Raw genomic sequence first — 26,261 nt, 5'->3', positions numbered from 1 at the left:
CAGCTACTTAATGATCCCTCTGGTTGAGCGGCGCCTCCGTGGACTCTTCGGCCGCGAGGACATTGTGGCCTTCCCAAAAGTTACGTAAGACGGGGAGGGGGGGTGCCCTGGCCGGTTGCTCAATGGTTAGAGCGCGGACCCCCGCAGACCTAAGAGTCGCGGGTTCGATCCCGGGACAAGGGCAACCTCGCGGGTTCCCCAGCCCTGGTGGGGCGCCTGCGGGAGACAACTCATTGATGTGTCTGGACTGGATGTTTCTTACTCCCCCTCCTCCGTCACTTCCACTTTCTCTAGAAATCAATGGGAAAGAAATACACTCGGGTGATGATTTAAAAAATTATTTTTTTAAAAAAAACACAGGAGAGGGGGTAGTTCCTAGAATTTTGAGAGTAAGGCGCAGAGGCCAAATTCTTGAACATTCAACCCTTTCATGGTGGGGCAACAAGGTCACGCATTTGGGGGTGGGGTGGGGATAAATGTATCCAGCCTATCTTGTGCCCCTCCCCTTGCCAACACGCCACCAAAGTTGCACTGCAGAGCATGTGAGTTTATCCGTTCGCCCATTGTACCAGGCACTGTTCTAGGCGCCGGGGACGCAGTCACAAGACCCGCAAGGGCTCTGCTCCAGCAGCGGGCTTGTTGGAAGTGACTGCTCCCCACTTCTGGAACCCAGTGGCTGGTCTTGGACATCTCTGAGCAGTCGAGCCAGGGGCTCCCGGGAACCTGAGGGTGGCACTTCCCCTACCTGCTGGTGTCCTCGGCTCACCTGGCCAGCCTGGTTAGGGAGGGGTGTGCGCCCGCGCGAGTGTACCCGGCGCCCGTCGGTGCGCGCGCGCGCATGTGTTTGCGGCTGAAACCCGACACCTCCCGCTGGCTGAGGTCAGGGAGCCGGGAGCGAGCCTGTGGCCCGGGAGTGGGCGGCGTTGTGCTTGGGTGTGTCCTCGGCAGCCGCGACAGCAGCAGGTGTTTCTTGGCCTGGGCCCCGGAAGCTCCACCTCCCCAGCGGCCCGAGCCGCCGCCGCCGCCGCCGAGCAGCCCGGGGTGAGATAAGCAGTTTAGACAAACACTGGACGACGGTGGCTCCAGCATGTGTCAGCCGAGGCAGAGCTGCGGGGCCCTGGTATGAAAGGTGAGAGCAGCGTGCAGGGCAGGGGGCGGGGGTGGGGGGGGTCTCCCCACGTCCCCTAGCGTCTCCTCTCCAAGTTTGCGGGTTCCGCGGGGGTGGCCGCCAACGGCTCCCGGGCAACTTCCCCTGGAGTGTGAGCCTTGATAAGAGGGAGCGGGCGGGCAGGCGACCAGAGGCCCCCACCCGCCGCGGGTCGTAGCCTGGGCGGCCTGGCTCCAGGCGGGGCCACGGGCCACCGCGGGGCGCAAGCTTGGTGGCTGCGTTCGGTGAGGGGCGCCTAAGGGCGAGCGGGTAGCTGTGGGGGGCGGGAGGGCTGTGGGTGAGCTGTCGACACTCGGGAGCCGGAGTGAAAACTTTGCGGCGGCGGCGGGGGAGGGGACAAGGGGGGGCCCGCGGCAGGTGCTGACGGCGGCTGCGTGTGGGGAGGGGGGTACGGGGGGAGAAGCGGTTCGCCGGCTGGGGCCTCGCGGTTTAGGTTTTTGTCTGGCTCCCCTCCCCCTCGCCGTGGAGTGAGGAGACCGCCTGGAGGGCGGGACTGCAGCCTCCCGGTCTCCGACCCCCACGCCCTGCCTCCCTAGGGCGCGCCCGGGACGGCCACTTTTCTCCTCCCTTCTCCCCGCCTCATTGGAGCGGTTCCCTGCCCCTTCCCTCGCCGAAGATGGCTGCCCGGCCTCGGAGGTGGGAGGGTGATTGCATCCGCCGCCCCCCACTCGCACTGCCCTTTTTCCCTTCCCAGCCCTTCCTGCTCCGCCTGGATGCGCCTCCCCGCCCCCAGCCCTCCCGGGCCGGCGGCTGTGCTGATGGGCGGCGAACGGCCCGACCGAGTGGAGCCGATTCAATTATATTGCAGCACCAGAGACACCTCCTCGGCCGCCCGCCTGCCTCTCCAGCAGGCTAATTAAATTCCCTTCGTGGAGGCGGAGCGGGCGTTGGTCTTGCCCTCCCACCTTCCCCTTCCGGCTCCCGCTCCCCTCCTCCTCCCGAGCTTCGGGTTGGGGAGGGCGGGGGCGCGGGGGAAGGGGATCACTTGGGCTCCAGGCTCAGGTCGTGGGGAAAAGGGTTTCTTGGCTGGGGGGAGGGATGCGGCCCACCCCCACTTAATGGGGCGGAGGGCCCTGGCCCCCTTCACGTGGTGGGCTGGGGGCCCCTTGCTGGAGCGCTGCCCTTTACGTTTTAAGGGCTGTGTGCCTGGCCCGGAGCACCTGCCGGCCCCCAGCTGGGTGGTGGCATACAGCCGGTGTTGAGTCGATTTGGCTCTTGTTTGTAAACTAGCCTTTGTCTCCAGAGTGCGTCTAAATACATTAAACCCTTGTTAACCCCTGCAGTGCCTTATCCGGGGGGCCACACAGGTTAGGATTTGGAAACAGAAAGCGGGACCACCACATGAAAAAAAGGGCTCCTTTTGTGAAAGGCGCTGGCACAAAAGGCTTAGTGGACTCTGGGTGGGACGCTCCTGGCCTACCTCAGTTTCCAGGAGACTGGATGGCGGGGCTGAAGGTCTTGGTGGGACACTGAGATATGTACCCAGTTGGCTACTTGGGCCTTCTCCCCTGGGATTCTTAAAAGGCAAGGGGTGGGGGGTTGCTCTGAAGGGGGGCGCAGGTGAGCAGCCGGTCTCTGGACATCCCTCCATGTTACTTAAGCTTGGGGCACGCAAAGTGTGGCTCACCCTGTGTTTACGGGCCACCTCCACCTGCAAGGACGGCGGAACCTGAGGCACAGGCTGCCACCTGACTCAGCCCGGCCACGCCACAGGTGAGGGGGCCCAGGGTGCGGGCTCCGACTGGCAGCTGTGTGTCATCCCAGCTGCTCTCTGCGCTGGGGAGTTGCCACCCCGCCCAGGAGGACTAGGAAGCACCTAGGAGGCTGTCTCTACCAAAGCAACTACACTGATAAGTCACAACGGCCTGGACCAGCGAAGCCCTGAGCTCTGGGGGGAGGGGGTGTGGGGCGCTGATGGCCTCTGCGGGTGGGGGGGAGGGGAGAGGGGGGACTTTTGTCGCTTTGTCTGGAAGGAGAAGGCTGCATCAAGGAGGGGAAAGGGGGCAGCTAGAACCAGCCAGAGTTTTGACACTTGGTAGTTGTCTTTCTGTGAGCCCTGGGGCCGGTGAGCAGCCAGGTGGGACCTGGGGTCAGCCCCACCTTAGGCGGCCTGTCCTGGTTCCAGTCACAGTCATATCTGTGGGGCCAGTTTCCGAACAAGGCAACAGGCTGTTCTCCACAGCACACGTCCTGACCTGTAGGCGACAGCTTTCAGAATCCTAGCTTGTCAGTGTTGAAAAGGGTTTATAGATCCCCCAGCTTGGTTTTCTGAAACGGCCGGTGACCACATCTCCCCAAACCTAGTTAAGCCAGAGGGGATGTTCTCAAAGCTCCCCAGGTGACTCTAATGCACAGACTGGGCCTAGAACCAGTCCCCTGACAGATGAGCAAACTGAGGCCCAGGCGCAGGGGGGCCAGCGCCAGAGCTCACAGCAAGAATTGGGCTCCTTTGGGAGCTCCAATGACCTTTGCAAAACTGTCCGCCCGGGCAGGCCTCTAGCTGCCAATGACTTCCCTGTCTCTGGGGGAAGTTCAGGAGCTACAAACAGGTCGAAGAGAGCCTTGTGGTTTCAGCGTAGAAGCCGCCTGCCTCTGGGCTCAGCACGTCTGGCCAGATGAACCGGAGCAGAGTCTATCTAGCACCTCTCTGTGGCCGACCTGTGGCCTGCATCTCCAAGCTGGAGACCTCCCCAGCCCTCTGAGGTGTTCCCCTTCCCCTGCTCTGAAAGAGGAGGGGCCTCTGGGCCCTGGCCCCTACTCAAGGGGTGGTACTGACAGCTCCTACCTACTTTGCCAAAAGAACGAAGGTGAGCAAGACGTGGCTGCTGCCTCTCTGCTTGCCCCAGGAACTCGTAGGGGCTTGTGGAGTCAGCTAGCAAGGCCGGTTTTTCCTGGCCCCATCTGAAGGCTTGGAGTCCCCGGCCTGGGTTACTTGAAGTCCACACCAGGCTGGGGTTGGGTGGTAGCACGTTAATTGCCTCTGTTATGGCAACACAGCAGTCTCCAAGCCACAGGGCCGCCTGAGGCCACCTACCCCCTCCCCTGGTGCCAGGAGAGCTGTGTTTTTAACCTGCAGGGACCCACATTTTGGGTGACATTTCAGTGCGATCACTGCGCTGAAGACCACCCTTCTAGCTTGAATTTCTCCCCTCTTGCGGAAAGCATGTGGGTCGCTGGCTTCACTTCCCCGTGCTGGTCTTTCTCCCCAGCTGTGGCCACAGGCGGGAGATGACGTTTCAGAGTGTTGTTGTCGGTGAGAATTTATCGAGTGCCTCCTATGAGCCCAGTCTGCACTGGCTGCTGGGAGGTGTACAGACAGATAACACAGGAGTGTGTCCAGGGTGGCCCTTTGCACACCTGCCAGAACTGTCCTGGGGCACTTTAATCTCCAGTCTGCAGCTTCTGCCCCCACCAGCCTTTTCGCTTGCGCCTGCCGGGTGAAACCACAGGCCTTCAGACTCGTGGTCCTGGCCACGTCCTTGCTCAAGCTGCTTCTCTATCTGGAATTTTCCAGTCAGCTCCAAATCCCAGGGGTCCCTGTCCCAGCCCTCCCTTCCTGGTGCTCTGAGCAGGTTCCCAAGTTCAAGTTGGGGGGGGGGGCGGGGAGCTACTGAAAGGAAAGTGGGAGGGCGGTAAGGGGAGGGCAGAGGGTTTGCAAGCGAGCATCTGTGGAAAAAAGGAGAGCTGGCTGAACCTGAGGCTTTGTGGGGCTCCAGTGGGGTTTGGGGGTTTCTGACAGGTGACTTTTAACTGAGAAAGGAGTGTTTATTCTTGGCTGTACTTCAAAATCACCTGGGGAACCCCAGGCCAGGCTGGACTTGTGACCAATTAGGCTTGAATTTTTAGGGGGTGGGGCACAGGTGTCTGTATTTATAAGCCCCCGCCCCAGGTGACTGCAGTCAGAAGCTGAGCTACAAGGGCCTTTTGCTCTGGGGAGGCGTAAGTGGTTTCTCACCTGGGAAGCCAGAATCTGCCCTTTTTACCCCAGAATTGATTGGGGCAATCCAGTGAGCTAGAGTAAACATCCCCTTGCGACCAGGCACCCTCGCTTAGCTAGGGGAGGCTGTGGAAAAACACAGTGGGCATGGAGACTTCTGATTACCCACAACCCATTGCCAGGTCACTGGATGGCTCTGGCCTTTGTATGAACTGGAGGTAAAAGCCTGACGGTAATGCTGCTTACCTGGCCCAGGTGAGCCGAAGCCTTTCTTAAAGGGCCTTCAAGTGCAGAGTTATATTTGGATGGGTGGCTTCTGTGTCTGTCTGGCGTGCTGGCCAGGCCTTCTGATTCTGGAACCGGTTCCTCCAGCTGGAGAACTTGACATGTGCATGAGGAATTGCACGTTGTAGTGGCCTTGAGGCTGCCAGAGCTGGGTGGGGGCATCCCGCAGGGACAAATGATGACATAGACCCTCCTGCCGGAACAATCCTCCCAGCTGTGTCCCATCTGTACGATGGGGATAGAGGCCTTCTCTGCATTCATGGGTTCGGGTCTGCCAATGTGGAGGGCTGACAGTTCATCCTTGTCCTCCGTGACTCTACTATCCTGGGACTTTAACTTAAAAATCCCAGAAGACTACCCGTGCCCCTGACCCTGCACCTTGCAGTGTTGGAGTGGGGAGGGGCTGCTGCCACTTTTCCCACCAAGACCCAAAGGCTCAAGGTGCCAAATAAGCCCCTGCTGGGGCCTCCCCTGCTGCCAGGGTCTCAAAACCATACATGTGCAAACACGCTTGCACGTGCCCGTGCACACATACCTTTTCCAGCCACCTTGGTGGTTGCACCCTGGGTCTGGGAGGAGGGAGGCACTTTTTCACGTGACTGCCCCTCCCCCAGCTCTGCCCTTCCTGTGCTCAGAGTGTAGGTGTGTGGCCACCGGCAACAATAAAAGAAATTGATCATGAGCGTTGGTCAGGGCAGTATTGATGTGGGACAGGTTAAGCCGTCCTGAAGGGAAATCTGTGTGTCAAGCCGAAGAGGGGGGGAGGCCTGCCGGCAGGGGCAGACAGACACCTCTTCGTACTAACTGCAGTCTTCACTCCTGAGGTCCTGGGCACCCTGACATGCCACTCAGCCCTTTGGTAACTAGAGGGACAAATGCCTTCGTGTGATGCAGTGCCAGGGTGTGGCTGTATAGGCCAGGGCAGGTCTTGATCTGGGTTGAGTTGTCCTCGGGATATAGTGACGGGGTGGGCATGTCCCTCTCTGTCCCTAGAGGTGCCGGGCTGTTGTGTATACTCCGGAGGTGGTAGCCTCACTCCCTGTTTCATCCGCCCTTGAGATGGGTCTGACTTTCAAGGTCAGGATCATCCCCATAGCCACTAGCTAGGAGAAATGGGGGTCCCATGGGGCTCCTCTTCCTGCCTGAAGTCAGACAGCTGGTAGCAGGAGAGAGAGAATGGAAAACCAAGGGATGAGTGGATTCATCCTACTGAATTCCCCCTGTTCTTGGAGTGCAGTTTTGTAACTTTTTTGCCTGTGATGTGTGGCTTTTCCCTACTCACTTTTACTATATGAGGACTCACGAGACATGGCCGCTGCTATGCTCACAAAGTTAAATACGGGTAAAACTGACTAGTGTCCCAAATTGGTCAGATGGGATCACTGGAGGGACTTCCGCGCAGAGGATGAGGGGCTCTGATCATCCCCTGCCACCTGACCAGGGTATGGGGACAGAACTGAGGCTCCACATTGGCCCCACTCTGCCCTCGGCCTCCGGCTCTTAAAGAATTTCTCCTGGACCCTGCATGGGCCCTCATGGGGAGCCAAGGTGTGGGCTGAGGTTGTGTTTTGGAGACTGACCCTCAGGCCTCTTTTTTTTTTTTTTTTTAACATATAAGTGAAAACAGCCTGTTGCAAAAAGTTAGGCCTAAATATATGCCTTACAGAACTTTATAAGACTAAGAAGGGCTCCTTAGTGGGGATGCCAGACCCTGAGCTTGACAGACACAGGGAGTGCATTTTAACTAACTAGCTGGTTCCCCAGTTGGATCTGGTAGAACTGTGTTCCTCTCCCCGGCTGCCCTGTGTCTGGTGGGGTGTCAGTGGGGTGCCAGGGTTTCTGCAGCCAGGGCCCTCCGTGGACTTCAGGCTTTCGTTTCACAGCTACCAACGGTGTCTGTACCATTGGTGGCAACGCCCCTCACAGGCCCGCGTGGGCAGGTTCACGGGTTCGGAGAAGAGAAGCAGGTGGGAAGGCTTGAGGAAGCTGCCGGGTGCTCCAGGAGCAGTTGTGGGGATGCATTGCCTGCCCACCCGCAGCCAGTCCCCCAGACCTTTATTGACCTGCCCCATGCTGGCTAATGGGGCCTCCACGGATTCCAAGAGGGAAGAAACCCCTGCATCCAGTAAGTTCCGTGCTTGAGGCCTTTTTTGCATCCACAGCAGGTCTTGGGGTGGACTGGGTAGCTCTGAGGTATGATCCGAGAGCATTTGGTTACACCTCCTGGAGCGGCACCTGTGAGACCGCTTTCGGATCTGAACATCCTGCCAGTGTTACTGGAACCTTACAAGTTCCCAGTTGGAGCTAAAGGGGGGTGTTTGTTTATTTTTGAGCAGAGTCCAGAATTATTTAGACCTTGGCAACTGGTGACAGACTGTTGTGGCCAGAAGAAGGTGACTGACCAGCCTGCTGGGCCTGTGGCACAGTTGGGACTAAGGAGCTCACAACTCATCGTTTGTGTCTGTTATGCAAGCTTTGCCGGGATGGCTCTGTTCCGCAGCCCGTTTTGGCTAGAGCGTAGTTGGTTTTTCTTTAGTGGGACAGTTACTGATGTGGGCACAGTACCCAGGGCTTTGAAGACGGTAGATGAGCCCAGGTGAAGAAACATCATGAAAACTTAGAGTTTTCTGAATCTTACCTTTGATACCCTGTATGCACTCAGCCTGGGCAGAACATGTTAGGAGAGGGTGTTAATACTCGGGGTTTGATATGTAAAGAATCCATGTTATAGGAGTCTGTAACCTGGGTTCATGGATGCCTCACATATCCATGGGGTTTACAGGTGGGCTTCTGTGAACTTAGTAAAACTATATACAGAATTAATTCAGTAGGAGTATTTTTCTGGTGAGAGGTCTGGTCTGCAAACCATCTTGAGAATGGATCTTTTGGCAAAAGCAAAAACCATTTTATAATTTGAGTTCGGTCCTTGCTTGAATGAACTGCCTTAAAAAAAATATATATATATATATATTCTTCTTTACTAATTTCAGATAGGCGGGGAGGAGAGATAGATAGAAACATCAATGATGGGAGAGAATCATTGATTTGCTGCCTCCTGCAGGACCCCCACTGGGGATCGAGCTCACAACCCGGGCATGTGCCATGCATGGCTGGGAATCGAACCGTGACCTCCTGGTTCATAGGTCGGTGCCCAACCACTGAGCCATGCTGGCCGGGCTGAGTGAACTGGCTTTGATTCAGGCGACACCCACCTGTGCTTGGCACGTGCCAGGAGCACGGCCTCCCGCCTGATGGACCTCACCCCCAAGGCTGAGGGTGGAGGTGATGACCTCTTCCTCCTGAATCTGGACTGAATTCGGGTGTTGACATGTGAGCTGAGGGTCCCGGCTGGTGTAGTGTATTAAGTTCCTCCAGCTGCTGCTCATTGCCTGAGCCCACGAAGGGTTTCGGAGCTGGCGAGGCCGCCTGGCATTGAGCAGGCAGACCGGCAGAGGTGCTAGGGAGTGGCGGGGCTGGAAACCTAGGGACAGACTAAGGGACAACTGCCACTCTCCAGGTCATGGTTTTGTGGTTTCTGATTTTTCAAGAGAAACTGGAAATCTTCATTTTAACTTGAAATTTTCTGTTTTAAAATGTTTTCCATTGATTTGCACTTAAACAACATCACTTCAGGCCAAATAAAAAAAGATCTGTGGGTAAAGGGAGGCCCGCTGAGCCTTCCCTGCCTTCTCCCGGCTGGTCTCCCCGCTCTGGAATACTAGAAACGGGGGCTGGGCCATTCAGTGACCTGACGTCCCTGCCGAGAAGCCTAGTAGGGGTCAGGCAGCAAATGGATCTCTGGCAGGTTTTCTGACCAGTGATCCAGTCCCCGCCTCACTCCTGGGGGTGCCTGCCCTTGGGATTCTAAAGCTCCCAGCTGCCCGAACAGGGATGCAGACGGCACCCTTTTCCACGTTGAGTCTCGTCACCTGTGAGGATGTGGCTGGTGTGCATGCTGGTCCCTGTTCTGCCGCTGAGCACCTGAGGGCTGGGAGCCAGGTGGAGAATGCCCCGCCACACAGCCACAGACAGCGTCTGTCAGCCTGCACTCAGTATCAGAGGCACAGTGCTCTTCCGACAGGTACACTGCACTGCTCTCCGCTAGAATGGCTTCTTTCAGAGGGTCGGGCAGGAGCTGTTTGAACTCCGATTCCTGGGCCCAGCCTCCTCTGCAGGGAAAAAGCAAGAAGTGGGGGGCCTGGGACTGGCCAGTCAGGTTATAGTGAGGACCTGGCCCCGGCCCCTGCCCTCGGCCCCTGCCCTCCTGGCCTGCTTCCCTACCTGCTGGCCCTGGCCTGCCAGCAGCTCTGTGGTAACTGGGAGACATTCAGTGTCCACCTCCTGGCCAGGTTGGGCTCCTCTCCCTTGGGACCTCTCGTCTGCATTGGACACCTTTGACCCCCCCACCCCCACCCGCTTCCTGCACTCCGCACCTCCGGAGTCACTGAAAGGGCTTCTTTGTGAGCGAGGCTCTGCTTGGAGGTGGCCTGGTTAGCTCAGGTGCCACAAGCTCACACCGGGTCACTGCCAGGTTGTGTCCTAGGCCTTCTGTGGCTCCAGCATGGATTGAGGCAGGAATGTGGGGATCGGGGGGGCGGGGCGGGGGGGGGTCCCACGGCCAGGTCTTCATCTTACTGCCTGGCTTTGTGTCATCTCTAATTCTCACTGGTGCCACCTGTAAACTGGGGGCAGTGCATAGGTGGGCGCTCTCACAGGACTGGGGTCTGCCCTCGGTGTGTGTAGGGGCGGGTGGGGGGTCCTTTCCAATGTCCTCTCATTTTTAAAAGGACAATTCTAGTTCAGCAAGGAAAACTGGGTTCCCATCCCGGCTCCTCAGCCTCTTAGCATGCCACCTTAGACAAGGGTGTGGCCCTCTCTCTCCCAGCCTTGGTTTACCCCTCTGTAGAGTGGGGTAAGAGGCAGGATACACTCATGGTTGGGGGCTCCTTGGCCCTGGGACCGCTGAACCCAGCACGTTAGATGCAGGGGTGATGGACGGGTGGGAATCGGGCCAACTGGGATCAGTTCTTGGCTCTCTGGGTTCAGCAGTGTGACTCTGGGTAGCTTGCCTGACCCCCGTCTGCTGGGGTCTGTTCATGGCCTTATTATGGAGGGTGGCTGATGCTCGGGGCAAAGTGTTCCAGAATGAGCAACTGTTGTCAGGGAATGGCTCCCAGGGAATGGCTCCCGGGGGTTCAGGATGCTGGGCTGCAACAATGACCTGGTCTCTCAGCCTTTTCTTATCTTTATTGTTCTCTTCCTCGAGGCTGCAGGCCCTTCCAGTCCCCAGTGGCTGCGGGTTTCTGCCTCTTCCCACCCCTCCCAGGATGGCCCTGCCATCCCCGCGCTGCTCTGAGCCCTTCATCTGTCCTGCCCAGGCTTCTCCAGACGCAACAGCTTAGAATAATCTGTCAAATGTCGCTGCCATCTGTTGCCTGACTTCCACCCTTCGCCTCCACCGGAACCTCTGGGACTCCCAGTCATCTGTGGCCTTGAACCTCAACCCCTAGGCTGTCCTTGGAGGCCTCTGGCAGCGGGCAGGCTGCCCTGGGCGCCAACCCTGTGCCCATCACTGTCATTGCCGCCCACTTTGTGGCTCCTACCCAGGACACCTCCCACCGTGAAGCCGCCTGGGGCCTGAGACCTGTGGATCTGCCCTTCCCTCCTCTGCCTGCCCCTCTCCTTCTCCCCCCTCCCACGGGTACACTCACATTGAGTGACACCCTAGGGGTCTCTCCCGAAAGCTCAAATGTTGCCCCCATCAACCCCCATTTGTTGCAGCTGTGAGGGCATCCTGGGGCCTGGGCCAAACCCACTCACGGTTCCCTGGTGACCCCAGAATTGGCTTTGCGAACAGCTCACCCTGTGGCGCCCGCTCTGGGGGGGTGGCCTTGCTCCTGGAGGTGGGCTCCCATTCTCATTGATTAGGGTCTGGCAGACACTGTCTGCTCACAAGCTCCTGCCTTCAGCATCTGTAGTGACTTAATAAATGCTGCTGAGTGACAGGTCTGCGCCACAGGGAGGATGGCAACCTTGTTGTAAAATGAACGGCCTTGTTATTCATTTCACTCCTGGGCCAGGGTCCCATGCAGACACACAGACTGGCCTCCCTCCCTTTTCTCTCTCCACCTCCCTCCTTTCTCCGCCCCCTCCCCCTCCGCCCTCCCCCTCCCTTCTTTCCTCTTCCTCCTCCCCCTCTTATGTTCTCTGGGTCCTTCTCTCTTGTTCCAGGTCAGGATCCAGGCCATCTGCTGGGCCTTCCCCTGCCCCAGCAGTCGTGGAGGGCCTTGGCTCAGCCTGCCAGCTACTCGGGGCATTAGCCTTGGGGAGTAATTCCAGGTCAGGGACTCAGGGCAAGAAAAAGGCCCCCATCCCCTTAGACACCTACAGCCTGAGGGGGTGTCCTCAGTAGAAAAGGAACATGAAGGCCTCGGCAGGCCACCCCTGTGCATCCGGGAGCAAGAGGACCTTCCCCGCTCTCCCGACTCCGCCCCCACCCCCAAGAAAAATTGTTTCGTGCGAGTGAGCGCGGAGCACCCGAAGGCAAATACAATAATGAATTTATTATGAAGCCACTCATGCTCCTGAGGTCACGTGGCACCGCACAGCCTCCTGCCTGGTCTGTACGGGGTGCCCCGGCCTTACGGCTGCAGAAGCATCCCCCTTTAGGTGGGGGCACAGGGGCCCCGAGCCAGGGGGGGACGCCCTCTATTTGTTCACAAACATTTCTTTCTGCGGTAATGAAAAATTACCAAGAGGGGTGATTAGAGAATGCAAGTCCAGATTGCGCACCGGCCCGAAAGTGAAGCCCCCGCTGGGCCCAGCCTCGCGGGGTGTAATTACCCCAGGGGGAGCCGTCAGGGGCAGGGGCGGATTGGTGCTTGAACCGGGAGCCAGCAGAAAATTCATCTCAGCTATTAGCTTGTAATTACAGAGCATGGAGGGAGCAGGCCTGAGGTCTGGAGCCGGGAAGAGCAGGGATGAAAGGAAGTGGTAATTATGGGGTCCACGGGAGGCCGGGAGGGAGGGAGAGAGGGAGGCTGAGTGCTGATTAATAAGGCTCCTCCACTGTGGGGTGGCGGAGGGAGCAGGAGCGGCCCCCGGTCAATGGTGGGGGGGGGGCCGCCTCCGCGTTTTAAACCCCGGCTGTCGGGAGCCTCGGACAGCGTGCCCCCCGCGGGGTCTGTTCTGTAGAACACAGGGCAAGGTGGGTTCCAGGAAAACGCCCGGGGGTTCCAGCAGGCCCGCCCCTCACTCTTGGATCTTCCTTTCTTTTGTACCCTTCTATTTTTTTTAAGCTTTGTGCCGCTTCTGGTCCTGTTAAAAACGCAGGCAGAGGAGAGAAACAAGTATTGATTAAAGACACCACAGTTCGTTAGAGGGAGCAGCGGCCAACGCCTCCCCCAGGTTCCAAGACTGGGCGGGCCGTCCTGCCTCTCCAGACCCTCGCCCTCCGTGGAGTGGCGGCCTGGTCGCCTGTGGGTGCTGCTAGCCCGGGGGCTTTCCCTCTGCTCGCCTCAGCCTCTGGCAAAAGCACGTGGGTTCTGGGCTCTGTTGGGCCGGCCCTAGAAAGGTCCGGGGGGCGGGGGGGGCGGGGGCAGAAAGCTGGGACTCAGAACGGTTGGAGGGGGTTGGAGGGGTCCTGGGTGCTTGAAGGGGCCCAGGAGCTGTTGGATTTTGCCTCTGGGGGTCTGGCTGTGCTGGCTCTTTTCTCCTGTGGAGAGGGCACAGCTGAGGGGGGCAGGAGGCCCCGTCTAGAGACACCAGCCTGTGATGCAAATGAGAAGGCCCCAGGAGGCCACGGAAACCAGCTCATTCTCCTGCGGAGTCAGAAGTGTCGGGAGAGCTTGTACAAGGCAGAGAGGAGCCGGCCCTGCCTCCCCGGGCGCCCCCAGCCCCAGCCCTCATCCATCATTGGCCTTCGCACAGCCGAGCTCATTCCCAGCTGTTAGGATAATGAATTTACATGAGCTGATAATGTAGACAAGAATTCAGTCAATGGCCAGAAGCGGCAGAAGTTAATAAATACCTCTCTAATGAGGGCAGGGGGAGTAGGCGCCCCAGGGCTTCCTAAGGGTGCAGGGGCCGCCCCCAGGCTCCCCTCCACCCACCCCTGGGCCTCCACAGCCACAGTGCCTGGCCTCAGCCAGACAACAGCTGTGTGTGGGAGGCAGGTCCACCTCTCTGGGCAGGACCTGGGGGGAAGCGCAGCAAGCAGCCCTGAGTGACCCCCGGCCTGCACTAAGGAAGGAGTGGGAGGTTCTCAGAGCCGTCAGTCCACAGCAGGTCCAGGGTGACCCAGGGTCTGTGGGCCCCCCCAGTTTGGCCTGGGCTTTCTGTCCTAGGTGTGAGGGAGCTGCCATCCGGCGTGTGTCCCCCGGACCCCCTGCTGAGGCACACATGCTGAGGAGGAATGCTAATTTTAGATGCCTAATGAAGCTGCTCATTTGGAATTCTATTTTAAGTGACCTGACATCAGCAGAGCAGCTTTCCTGGCTCATAGCTCTTGGAGCCCATGGCTGACACCATGGCAGGGACACTGGCTATGGGGGACCCCCCAGGAACCCAAGGGGGCTATACATGGGGACACAGGCCACTGGCCGGGTTTGGGGAGCAGGTGCCAGGCTTTGTCTGAAGATGGGGAGGAGGGGTGTCACTGTCCGGATGCCAGCGGGAACTTGATGACATTCAGGTGGTGGCTGACCCAGGAGAGGAAGGAGAGGCAGACCTGGCTGTCCTGGGGGGCTGTAGGTGAGGGTTTGGGTTCCAGTTCCAGCAGGGACACCCCAGTTTCCTTGGCTTCTGCACCTGGCTGGCTGGCGGCCCCCGTCGGGGACACCCCCATGCTCCTGTTGGCTGTGCCAACTTCATGCAGGCAGGTCTCCATCTCTTTGAGGGCCCCCGTGTTTTGAAAACCTGGTTCACTGCAGAAATACTAGAACAGAGAGAGTTTAAAAAGGATCAAAAAGAGATTTGCTCCTCTTGCTGCCAACTGAAGATACCCACCACTGGCCATAAGGGACATGAGACATTTTGGGGTCTGGCCTGGGATTTGCCCTGTGGCACCACCTGCCCATCCAGCACCTCTGTGCCATCCTGCCCAGCACTGGCAGCTGGCAGTCACAGCATGTTCACCCGAGTTGCCAGCTGGCCAGCCTGTCACACGGCTACTGGGCAGTGACCTCACATCTGCTCCCCGGCCTCTGGGACTGGTCATTGGGAGGTGCAACAGTTACACTGCCCGTCCTCGCCTCCCAGCTCCTCCTCCCTGTCTGTCGTGGCAGTGTACATGCGGGGTGGGCTCCCGGGCAGGGCAGAGCCGGCCCCTCTCTCAGCCCCAGAATGGGTCTGGATCTGGGCCCTGACCTTGTAAGTGGGATGTAGGTGCTGGGTGTGAGTAACCGGTCTGCTGCTGATCATGTTAACCCTTCGATCCAAGCCTGTAGAATGGGCACAAAGACTCCTTTGTCTTAGGGTATTTGGGATTTAAAGAGGTGGCCACATCTCTAAAGAGTGGGGCGGGGGGAAGGGGTGATTGATGGCATCAGAGAGGACTCTGGATAAAGGCGCATAGTAATTCTTTGCAGATGGTTGGACCTCTTTTTCCATTACAGCTGATATTCAATATTATCTTATTTTAGCTTCAGATATACAGCATAATGGTCAGACGATCAGATGGTTGAACTTCTTGGGGTTCAAGAAAGAAGGGAGATAGGGACAGATTGAGAGGGTGGGCCTTGATGAGACAGGTAGGCAGTGACACTCAACGGATGCTGCATAGCAAACTATCCCAAACTTAAAAACAGCCAGGGGCCCGGGAGCAGCTCAGCTGGCGGTTCTGGCTCAGTCCGCAGTGAGGCTGTCATCGAGCTGTTCCCTGGGCCTTTGTGTGTTCGGAGGCTTGACGGGGGCTGGAGGAGCAGCTGCCGGGACGGCACCTCACACAGCTATAGGGAGGGCGTGGCTCCCTGAAACACGGATTCTCCGCAGGCTGCTTGAGCATCCTCACAGCGTGGCCGCTGACCACCCTCAGCTCAAGTGATCGGAGGGAACCGAAACCTCAGAAAGCGAAACTATCAGGCGAGCTACTGTGGTGAAAGGTACTTTAGCTCAGGGTGCGTGTTTGCACCTTCGGTCAGACTTCACCGTTAGGTCTCAGACTGGGCAGGTGGTGTCATGAGTGGTTAGAATGCTGTGTCTGAGCCCAAGAAACGGGGTTCAAGTCCCAGATGTGCCGCTCAACGGTGTGGCCTTGAGCCGTCTGTATGGCCTTCACCAGCGTTCAGATAGCTCCTGGCTTTACTTTCCCCACTTGCACGCTGCTGGCCTCTGAGCGATGCCTGAGGCCGTGAGGAGTGGGCACAGGGAGGGATGGTAAGTGGTGGCTCTGGGGCTGCGGCCTCTCCCGGGCTCTCCTGAGAGGTGCCCCGAGGATCTGTGTGGCCTCTGAGGTTGCTGAGATGTCCCCTGGGTGAGGGAGCCCTAGGGTCCCTCCTCACGCACCTCATCTGCCAAGCCGCCCTGGTAGTGCCCTTCCTCTGAGCTCCTTGTCAGGACCTGGTGAACTTGAGGCCCTGCCTGGGGCCCCAGACGGGCAGGCCTCCATCTTATGCCACTTAGCATCTGGAGACAACCCCCCAGTTGGTGCATTGAGAGTGGGTGCTGAGCAGGACCCTGAGGACTTGTGGACTGCCCACATCAGCGCTTGTGTGTGGGGACACATCTCGGTGTCCCCTGTGGGCAGAAGGACAAGAGCTCTGGTCCCCGGTGTCCTGGGTGTCAGCCTTCAGCTGCCGCTGCTGCCCGCTCAGGGTCATGGCACTGGCCCTCTGCCCGAGGCCTGCATGCCAGGCTGGGCCTGGCTGTCCCCAAGGCCTGGGGAAGGCAGCAGCAGGAGGAGGGGTAGCGTTGGGGTCCCCACCGTAAGCAGTGCACAGACTTCTGACACCGCCTCACCTCTGCCCCTCGAAGCCCCAGGTGGGGCAGTAGGCAGCCTCTGTCCTGGTTTGCTGAGCCTGACCTGCGTGGCCTTGGCCAGACCCCAGACCCGTCCGGACCTAGGAGCAGGGTTTTTGCCCCAGTTGGCTGATGGGCTGTATAATAACAAGCCATCCTTGGTATGTGCCTGCCCTGCTCTGAGCCCGGCACATAAATTAGCTCCTTGAGTCCCTCCGGGACTAACCTCAACGAGGTGGACTTTCTCCTTATCTCCATTCTACAGACCAGGGGATTGAGGCTCAGAGTGGTGGAGTGACTTGCCTAAGGGCTGCAGGGCCAGGTTAAAGCCCCAGGCGCCTGGCCGCTGAGTCAGTGCTGAGCCCTTACCTCCAGGCTGCTGCTTTCTGCTGACTCGTGGCCTTGGCCGCACCTCCCATCCTCTGTCCCTGCTGGCCATGGGAGGGGGGAAAGGACACTAAAGGCAGCCTGGGGCCAAGCTTCCGGAGCACGTTGCCCATGTGCTCACTGGTCCTTGAGTGGCTGGCTGGGCGCCAGGTTGGCTGAGAAGGGACTCTTGTCAGAACCTGTGCTTTCTGGCCATCAGGCTGCCAGGGGCAGGGACCCCGGTTCTTGGGTTTCTCTGCTGAGTTCTAGGTGACTGGACATGTGGCTCCCTCTCCCCACCCCTCCCCCGCCCTTCCAGAAAGAGGAGGACACCAGGGGTCAGCCGCAGGTCGGTGCCTGGGCGATTCAGTGGGGCTGCTGCCGTGGGCACTGCTGCCCACGTGACCCGCCGGCAGCTGGGAAGCCAGCCTGCTGGCTGTGGGCACAGGGGCTCTTGAGGGGGTCCTTTGTTCCCGAAGTACAAGCCCTCACCCGAAAGAATGGTGTTCCCTCGAGCTTGCGCCTGCCTCAATATTGTCTTTTATGCGTCAGCTGCTTCCCCCGCCCCACTGCCACCGCCATGCACCCGGCCCTCGCCGAGACATTTTTCCTGCCCAGCGGGGACTGATGGCACCAGCATGGCCTGGCTCTCTGGGGCTCAGGGTTAGGGCATGGGTTCAGGGGAAGTGGGTGGGCTGGTCTTGGGGGCCTGCCCCTGTGGGGGACCCCTGTGCTCAACTGGCCGCATTGGGGGTGGGGGCATGGAAGCAGGTTCCAGTCAGACACGTTTAGACTTGACACAGAACCCTGCAGAGGTGAGGTGGGCTCTGGGTCGGGGGATCACAGCCTGGGGCGGGGTGGGGGGCGGGGGGGAGGGCTGCTCCCATGCTCCTGCCCTGTTGTGTTCTTGGATTTCTGTGGTTGTGCTTGCCCCACCCCCACGCCCATGATGCCAAGAGCCCCCTCCCTAGACGACCCCGCGGCCTTCCCAGGCCTCTGTCTGGGGGTTAGAGGGTAATTTGCTCCTTCCTGCGCATGACCTGTTGCCCCTGCCAGCTCCGAGGCCGCGGCCTCGATTTACGCCCTGGAATTGCACCGCAGCGAGGGAGCAGGGACTGGGCCTGGGCAGGTGGCCCCAGAGGCAGGAAATGTTCACGGAGAACTTATTTATGGCATCCTCTCCCGCCCAAGACGGAGCTGGGCCTGATTGATGGGGCGTGCAGGGCAGGGGAGGTTCCGCCTCCTCGCTGACACTTGAATGGGACTGGAAAGGCCGGGCCTGTGATTAGTTGGCCAAGTCCTCCCGCATGGCGTCGGAGGTCACCCTGGTGGGCGGCAGCTCCTTGGCCAGTGTGGCCTGGCCCTGGCCCCCTGTGGGGAGGGGGTTTCCCCGCCGATGACGGTTAGATCTGCAGTTCTGAATCTTGAGCTTCTCCAGGCCGGGCCTGCGCCTGGTGAGGGAGCGGGGCCTGTTCGCTGTGCTCTGTCCCCCACTTCTCCCTCCACCGCTGACGCGGCCCATCCTCCACAGCCTGTTCTCGGAGGCACCTCCTCAGCTGGAGACCATTCAGGATCCCTGGGTGGCTTCGGGACTCAGGAGGGCATGGTGGCGACAAATAAGGCCTCCAGCCACCTGCCACCTCCGTGCGCTGGCCCGCGCCCCCAAGATCTTTCCCTGCCCAGCAGGGGACCGAGGGCACCAGCATGGCCTGGCTCTCCGGGATGTGTGTTCAGGGGAAGTGGGTGCACTGGTCTTGGGGGCCTGCCTCTATGGGGCCCCCATGCTCAGTCAGATACCGGGTCTGTACTGTCTGAGCCTCTGTTTCCATTTTTCTAAAATGGGGACGGTAGCAGTGCCGGCCTCACTAGTTGTGCCAGAGGCCTGTCAGAAAGGTTAACCGTGAGTTGCTGGCCTGCTTGTCCTCATTATCACTGTTAGTCGGGCTGGCCCTTCCCCTTGCCTCAGTCTCCCTCCCCCAGGCCTGGTCTGGGATGATTTCTGAGGCTGTCGCATTCTCCCAGGCCTACCCAGTGACCCTGGCAAGGTTGTAGGATGGTGCAGGTCGAGCCATTGGGGTCCTGGGCGCATACCTTGTTCTTTCATTATGGATCCAGGCGGGTGGGGGTGTCCCTGGGCCCTCGGGGCCACTGGCTGGACTCGCAGCCCATTCTCTCTGCAGCACTGGCTCTGTCTGCTCTGCCTGCCTATCCTCTGGGGCCACCCAGGCTGCTCCCTGCATGCCCCTGCTGGCCAGACCCCTGAGCCCCGGACCCCGCTCTGGTGCTGGCCTCCTGCTCTCTGGGTGACCTCTGGTTCTTCTCTTCCTGTTTCAGGCATGAGCCATGAGCCCAAGTCCCCTTCACTAGGAATGCTTTCCACCACGACCAGGACCACCGCCACCGTCAACCCCCTCACCCCCTCGCCGCTCAATGGCGCCCTGGTGCCCAGCGGCAGCCCTGCCACCAGCAGCGCGCTGTCGGCCCAGGCCGCGCCGTCTTCCAGCTTTGCCGCTGCGCTGCGCAAGCTCGCCAAACAGGCAGAGGAGCCCAGAGGTAAGAGGCGCACGCCAGGCCACGACCGAGGGAGGGAGAGGAGCCCCCGAGCCTTCCTGCCAGGCCGCTCCGCTCCTGGGGCGGCCCGGGAAGCAGCTGGTCCCACCAGCAGGAGCCAGGGCTCCAGTCCCCGCTTGGTTTTCTTGTGCTGGTCTGTCTGGTGGGAGCAGCACCGTGAGCTGCAGGCCCTCCCGGACCCCTGCCCGGACAGCGCGCCCACCCAGCCACGGGCACCTCTGCTTGGCTTCTGCTTTCGCTCTGTCCTGCCTCTGTCCTTTCTTGGGTCCAGGAGCCACCGTGGGGGGGTCGGTGGTGGGATGTGCACCCGGCTGAGGAAGGTGGACCTACTGGGCCACCGGAGCCCCGAGTGGCCTCGGGAGTGCTGAGCCCTGACCCGCCTCCCTGGAGCCCCTGGGAGCCCACTCCCCAGGTCACCTGTCCCTAGAGAGCCATGTGGCTCCAGGCTCTGATACCCATCGCAGTGTGTCAGGGAACAGGCTCTGGAAACTTGAAAGATCCTGGAACAGGGTTTCTGGGGCAGCTCCCCACCTCACTGAAGCAGGGGTTGCTCGGTGGCATGGACAGGGGTTGGTGTCCCCGAGCGGTCCAGAGCCCTAGCTCCTGGTGTCTTTGAGGCAGTGACGTGCTGCGTGACATTGTCAAACGCGGACCCTCTCTGAGCTTCCCTCTTGTTGTTTGAACCCTGAGGCTCTCGGTGCCTCTGGCTTCGGGCACTCCTCAGGATGAGCGTCCTGCTGGCCCGTGTTATTCGTGGGCAAGGGCAGCTGGTTCGACGAGTGGGGGAAGGGGCGGTTTTCACCGAGCTGCCGGGAGACCTGGGCCCATGCGGGTTCTGGTGCAGGCCTCTTAGACACCCTCTGGACTTACCGCTAGGAGGCGGGAGCCCACATCTGGGGCAGAGAAAGTGGGTACTCTGGGTGCCTCTGCCTGTCGTCTGCCTCGCCCCAAAGGCCCAAGACTTGGCATCTGGGTTCCAGGGCCATCAGGGGCGCCCAGGAAACACGTGTGCAGGAAGGAGCTGTGTCGGTTCCTGTGGGCTCTGTGGCCTCAGCTCAGTGGAACAGACAGTTGCCCTGACCTGGGCTTGCTGGGGGTTCTTTAGTTCTGGGATCTCGTCTCTTTCCAGGCCCCTTGTACTACCCGGTTTTGGGATGGAGGAGGATGTGGGGGGGGGGATGAGCTTAGAATTGATGGACAGGATGGCATTGGCCCAGGAGGGAGGACCACTGGGGCCTGCTTTCACGTCCACTCGCTGAGGGCTGCTCCATCCACTTGGGCAGTGCAGCTACCAGCAGACCGTCCACGTCGCTGCATGCACACCCCTCCTCATCCTCCACGCCGGCCTGGGGACCCCATGGCCACTTCTGAGGACATGACAGGGTCAGTGTCAAGAGGCCTGGCTGCCTGGGGTCGCAGTGCACCGCCCAGCTGAAGAGCAGGCGCCCAGAGGAGGCAGCGAGCTGAGCTCTCTGCCTGGACCCAGTGAGGCCCCAGACGAGACAGCCAGGCAGGCTGCAGGGCGCCCGGGGAGCCGTGCACATACCTGAAATTGAGGCTCGGGGTCTCCTCAGAGCCTGTGAGAAGCCCCTGGGGCAGAGTTTGCCCAGCAGCTCCCTGCTTTGGCTGTCTTCTCTAAGAGCGTTCCAGAAGACAAAGGAACGGCTGGCGTGGCTTTCAAAGCAGCGTGTGGGAGGACGCTGGTCCCGCCTGGGCTGAGTCACCCCGAGTGTCAGGGCTTCAGCGAGCAGCTGTGTCCACTCCCGGCCCGCCGGGCTCGAGTCCCAGAGTGACACCCCACATCTGCAGAGGATGTGGCAACGAAAGGGCACACGCCCCTCCTTGCCAAGGCAGGTGGTGGAGCGGCCTGCAGATGCGGGCCCACGTGTAGGCAGGGAGCAGGAGCTGCCGCAATGGCTCTTTGGCTCCTCGCCAAGGCCCTAGGCTGGCCCAGCGTCTGGCGTGAGTGGCGGCCCAGGAGGCAGCCGGTGAGTGGCTGGGAACAAAGTGTGCTGCTGACGCGGGTCAGGCTCTGTGGCTACAGCCGGGTGTTTTGTGTGACGCCCTGGGAAGTGTCGGTAGAAGGTGACCCACGCTGGCCTGAGCTCTTACCGTCGTCACAGCGTGGTGTCTGCCGCTGGCTTCCTGATGCTGTTCCCCTTGTTCTGCTGGGAAAGCTGAAGTCGGGTGGGGCTCGGCATCTGTGGACCTTGGAGCAGTATGTGGACCCCAGGGTGCTCTGATGTGTGTGTGCCTGGGTCTCGTCACCTTGTACCTGGCTGTGGCAGCCATGAGCAAAGTGGAGTGCTTGAAGCCATCGCAATGAGCTCAGTTTGCAATCCTCCACCTGGGCAGCCCTAGTCGGGGCCTCGATGTAAAGAAATGAGACGCTTAGTGACCCTATGGTACCTTCTCTGGGTCATACCCCATGCCCGGCCTCATTTTCTCACGGAGTCACCCTTGCTCTGGTCTCCGTCTGCAGAAGTGGCTGGCAGCCCAAGTTGGTCCATGGCGCAGCCGGAGAAGCCCAGGCCAGAGAGGTCGGGTTGTAAGCTGCTGCTGCTGGCTTTCCGAGTGTCTGGAGAGCAGGGTGAGGACCACCGGCCTGAGCGGCGACCTCAGTAGGGAAGGAGGCCCCTGTGCCCCCCTGAAGAGCTCTCAGTAGTCCGTGCCTCCCTGGAGGGGGTGGGGGAAAAGAGGGGGCAGCTTCTGGAAGCCGGGGGCAGCGAGGCACAGGGATCCAGGCGCAGCATGGCCCAGCTCCCCTGCTCTGCCTCTCCTCCCTAACCGGACAGCCAGGGGACTTTGGGTAGGCTTGGCAGTGGGCGAGGGATCAGACTTGTTCATTTTTTAAGATAAAAGTCACCCTGCAGCGGTTCTCAACCTGTGGGTCGCGACCATCGGAAAACACATATAGCATATCAGATATTGACATTACGATTCATAACAGTAGCAAAATTACAGTCATGAAGTAGCAACAAAAATAATTTTATGGTTGGGGGTCACCACAACATGCGGAACCGTATTAAAGGGTCGTGGCATTAGGAAGGTTGAGAACCACTGCGAGGGTACAGCTCTGATGTTTCGTGTATTCAGAGTTCTGTGACCATCACCATTAGTTCCAGCACATTTTCGTCACCCCTAAAAGAACCCGGGACGCATTGGCCGCCACTCCGCCATGGGGGTGCTGGCCCTGTGGGTCACAGCCATGCGCTGCCTTCCAGCCCCTCCACGGTGCAATGCAGGACTTCGTGCCTTCCCGTGACACGGCGCCCCTGGGCTGGGTGGCACACACCCCCGTTCCCTCCTTAGTCGCAGCAGTGATGTTTATTGAGCGCTGGCTACATGCTGCCGCCCACCCTCCCACCCCGTGCTCAGCGTAGCCCTGGCCTCTGTTCTCTGTTTTGTTGGTGGACGACATCATCGAGCTTGAAGCTTCCCAAATCATCAGCAGAGAGGACTTGTGTCACAGGACACTGCCACCTGCTGTTTCTCCCACCAGGCCAGGCCTCTTGTCTCTGAGGGGGCGCCCTGGACAGTGGGGTAGGGGCCCTCATACTCCCGGAAGTGCTGGCATCTCAGCACCTGGGGATTGAGGTGGCTCAGGACCCCATGGTCGCCTCCCAACAGCACCATCCCCGCAGGCAGAGGTGCTGGAGCCAGAGCCGCTTCCAGACCTGCACAGGCCCCCGCCCGCCCCGCCCCACCCCGCAGGCCCATGGAAAGCTGACTGGCTTTGGCTTTGTCAGCCCCAGGCTGTCCGACTGCCTGTCCCAGCCTGGAGCGCATCCGGTTCACCTTTGACCTCCCCGCACCCCTCCCCCGCTGTGGACGTGTCATCTTAATTTGAGCCGCGGACCAAGCTGTCCCCCCTGCTTCTCTGGCTCGTAATGCCTTTCTCGCGGGTGCGGTTTAAAGCTCCAGTTCAGAGGCAGTAATCTGTGCTCTGCGCCTGCTCTGCCGGAGAAAGGCCGGAGAGAGGCTGCGGGGAGTCGCCCCTCCGTGGGGAACCTTATCTGTCCCGAGACTCCCAAACGCATTCTTTCCATTGCAGCAGAACCGGCCTGATCAGTCCCCTGTGGCCAGTGTGGCCCGGCGCCCATCCCTAGGGGCCGGATGCCTGGACCGCCTGACCCTTTACCCACCCCGGGGCGGGTGCTATCGGGCGATTAGTGGATTCTGGTTCACGTCCTGGCTGTGCGACCCTGGCCCTGTCACCTCACCTCTGTCTTTTCTCAGGACGAGGATAGCATCTACCTCATGGATTCTGATGATTCAGCGGGAACACGCTAGCGCCAGGCATAGCAGCTGTGTGGTACGAATGAGGGCCACCAGTTTCTCTCTACCCCCACCCCCACCACTAATGCCACCACCCTCTCCTCTGCCCCCTCCCCCTCCAGAAGCCCAGCCTGGGGCTTGAGGGCCTCCCTGGGAGGGGCCTGGGAAGGAGGTGCCTCCATTTGGGGGGGGGGGTGCTCCTGGACACTGGCAGCTGGGCCCGGGTCTCGGGCTGGCCGCAGTGAGAGGCAGAGCCTGGCCGGGCTGGGGTCAGCCATTGCCGCCACAGCTGGTCCTGCCTGTGCCGATGGCATGGGGTAGTCCAGGCCCAGGGCGGCCTCTTTCCTTCCCCAAGTCCCTGGTCTTTACTCCTTGGGAGAAAGGGGCCCACGGAGTGACCAAGCCACACCACATTTTGGAAGGAGCCTCAGGCTACAGGTTTGGGTCTAAATCCCAAGTCTGAGTCTGACCCCAATGCACCCAGGGGACCCTTTGTCAGTGGCAGGCCAAGGGGCCCCACCTTGGACTGAGGTGTCACGCAGGCAGTGCCCCTGATGTCTGTCATCAGCTACTGGAGCCCGTCCCTCGTTGCCCTGCCCGTCAAAGCGATGTCTCCGGGGCCACTCGGCCTTTCCTCCGCCCTGGAAGCTGCTAGGCCAGTTCCAGCCTTGGGCTGGCCTCCCCCCTTGCCAGGCCCCCTCCTAGAACCTCTTCTGGACAGAAACCATGCCCCCCATAGGTGTCTGAAGCCCCAGTTTGGGCCTTGGAATGAGGCCCAGGCAAGGAGTCCCAAGACCCGTCACAGGTCGTGGCCCTCTCAGCCTCCTCCAGGGCTGGCAGGGCCTGCGGTGTCCCCAGCCGGCCCGTGGGCTTGGAGGTGCTTGCTGAACGGCTGAGTGAGGGCGCGAGACAGTTTGTTCACCCTTTGGGCCTGCCTGGCCCTGGCTGGGGTCTGATAGCTGCTCGCTCTGCCCTGCCCTAGGAGCTTCCTCAGCCTGACCCTTCCCCTCTGCACCCCACAGAGGGCGAGTCTGGTAGCCTGTGTCCCCGCCGTCCGGAGCGTGACAGGGCGGCTTTCACAAGCTGTGTGGCAATCTGCTCGCCTCCGCCGCTGAGGCACTTCCCGTGGGGCTGCTGCGCTGGCTGCTGAGAGCTGGGGCTGCATAGCCGAGGGCCCACCGTCCTCAGCCACTGGGGCAGGTGCCCGAGACACCCGGGGCCTGTGCATATCCGGGGGCACATCAGGCCAATCCCAACTCATCCACTCCTGTCCCTGCACGTCTTGCAGAGGCTGATGGTCACAGCACACGGCTCCTCGGCCCCTGGAGAGCGCCTGGGGCTCGGCTGTGGGCGTGGGATCTCCTCCGGCAGCTGTGGCCTGGGGGCCTTCTTTGTGGCCAGGTGCTGGGCGCAGTGGAGCGAGCAAGGGTGGGCTCTGAAGCCATGTGGGCCCATCCACGTCCCATGGCGTCTTCCAGCGGATCGCGTCCGCGTCGGGCACGTGACGTGGCCACCCTGAGCCTGTGGGACGGGCGAGCGGGCTCACCCCGTGGCATCTGCACTGAGTACAGGCACCGGTTTTGTTGCCTGTGAGAGAAATGACCAAGCTACCACGGCTTTCTCTGGATCAGACATCAGGAGGTTGACAAGGGTGGCGATGGTGGCAGCTGGACTTGAATTTCTAGCTGTCGTTCAGGTCCAGAGCCCCGAACGCTGGGTCCCCAGCCAGCTTCCTTCCCCAGTGTCAGTTGGCTATCTGCCTCGTCTTGTACCCGGCTTTGCAGGCGGGTCCAGTTACCATTGAGCCCCTGGGGCCGCCTGGAACCAAGGTCCGGCCCCGGAGTCCCAGGGCTGGGAGCGCCCTCCCTCCCGCTGTTTGCGGTTGGGGCTGTGACTGCCTCCGCGTGCCCATCGCTCAGCCAGCCCGAGGGGCCTCTCCTTGCTGCTGCCACAGAGCACACGGGGAGGAGAGATCCCGCCTGGCACCCTCGCCGCTCGCGCGTGTGTGTCAGCCGTGCGGCTGGCAGGCTTGGCGAGGTGGCATCTCCCTGTGGGTGTCTTCAGCCCCATCTGTCTCTGCACAGGTGTGAGCTCCGGCAGGGGTGCCCTCGGCGCCTCTCCCTTCTCTTCTGTCTGCTGGGCTGGGATTCTGGAGGCAGGTGGGCGAGGGAGGCCGCACCGGGGAAAACGCAGCCCTGGGAAGGGGCAGCGGGCGTGCCTGGGAGCTGAGCGCCGGCGAGATGGGAGGGAGGCAGGGGAGCTGGGGGAGGCGAGCAGGGCAGTGGACTGGCGGGTGATACCAGGTCTGGATAGCAAGAGCGTTGGCCTCCCCTGGCCGTGATGATGCAACAGTGACTTTCCCTGTCGCCCTGAGCCCCCTCTGCCTCCTCGCCCCTCTTCCCTTGCCTCCCTGGTGTACCCCTCTCGGCGTCTGCACCCTAACACAGCAGCATTGCCCCTCAATTCAGGGGCCTGCTGGCCTTCCAGTCCTGCTCACCAGCAAGGCATTGGCCCCTGGAAATGCATTTGGTGGTAAAGATCTGCATCTCACGCTTGCTGATTTGGGTTTAGTGACAGTCACATGACAGTAAGTCAGGTGCAGGAACGTGCTGGTGGCCGTGGAGTAGAGTGGGGACTCCGCCTGTCCCCCTCCCCTCCCAGCCAGCGGAGAAGCTCCAGGTGGCAGGTGGGAGTGTCCTG

At 60.4% G+C, this 26,261-nt stretch overlaps 1 protein-coding gene across 8 annotated transcripts in view; it reads left to right on the top strand.

Moving 5' to 3' along the window:
• The window catches only part of GSE1 (Gse1 coiled-coil protein), a 414,880-nt gene that overhangs the window by 358,822 nt on the left and 29,797 nt on the right, over positions 1–26,261 (top strand). For 4 of the 8 annotated variants that reach the window (XM_059667158.1, XM_059667159.1, XM_059667157.1 and 1 more), the window contains one exon: positions 19,047–19,265. The exons of 2 other annotated variants lie outside the window; for them this stretch is intronic. In XM_059667158.1, the coding sequence (XP_059523141.1) occupies positions 19,047–19,265 (219 nt within the window). Of the gene's footprint in view, positions 1–925; positions 1,130–19,046; positions 19,266–26,261 lie in introns of those variants that run through there. 2 more of the 8 variants (XM_059667162.1, XM_059667165.1) reach the window with 2 other exon arrangements.

Source organism: Myotis daubentonii, chromosome 15 (genome assembly GCF_963259705.1).
Source record: "Myotis daubentonii chromosome 15, mMyoDau2.1, whole genome shotgun sequence".
NCBI classification, from domain to species: domain Eukaryota; kingdom Metazoa; phylum Chordata; class Mammalia; order Chiroptera; family Vespertilionidae; genus Myotis; species Myotis daubentonii.
This window is presented reverse-complemented; position numbering and strand designations above follow the sequence as displayed.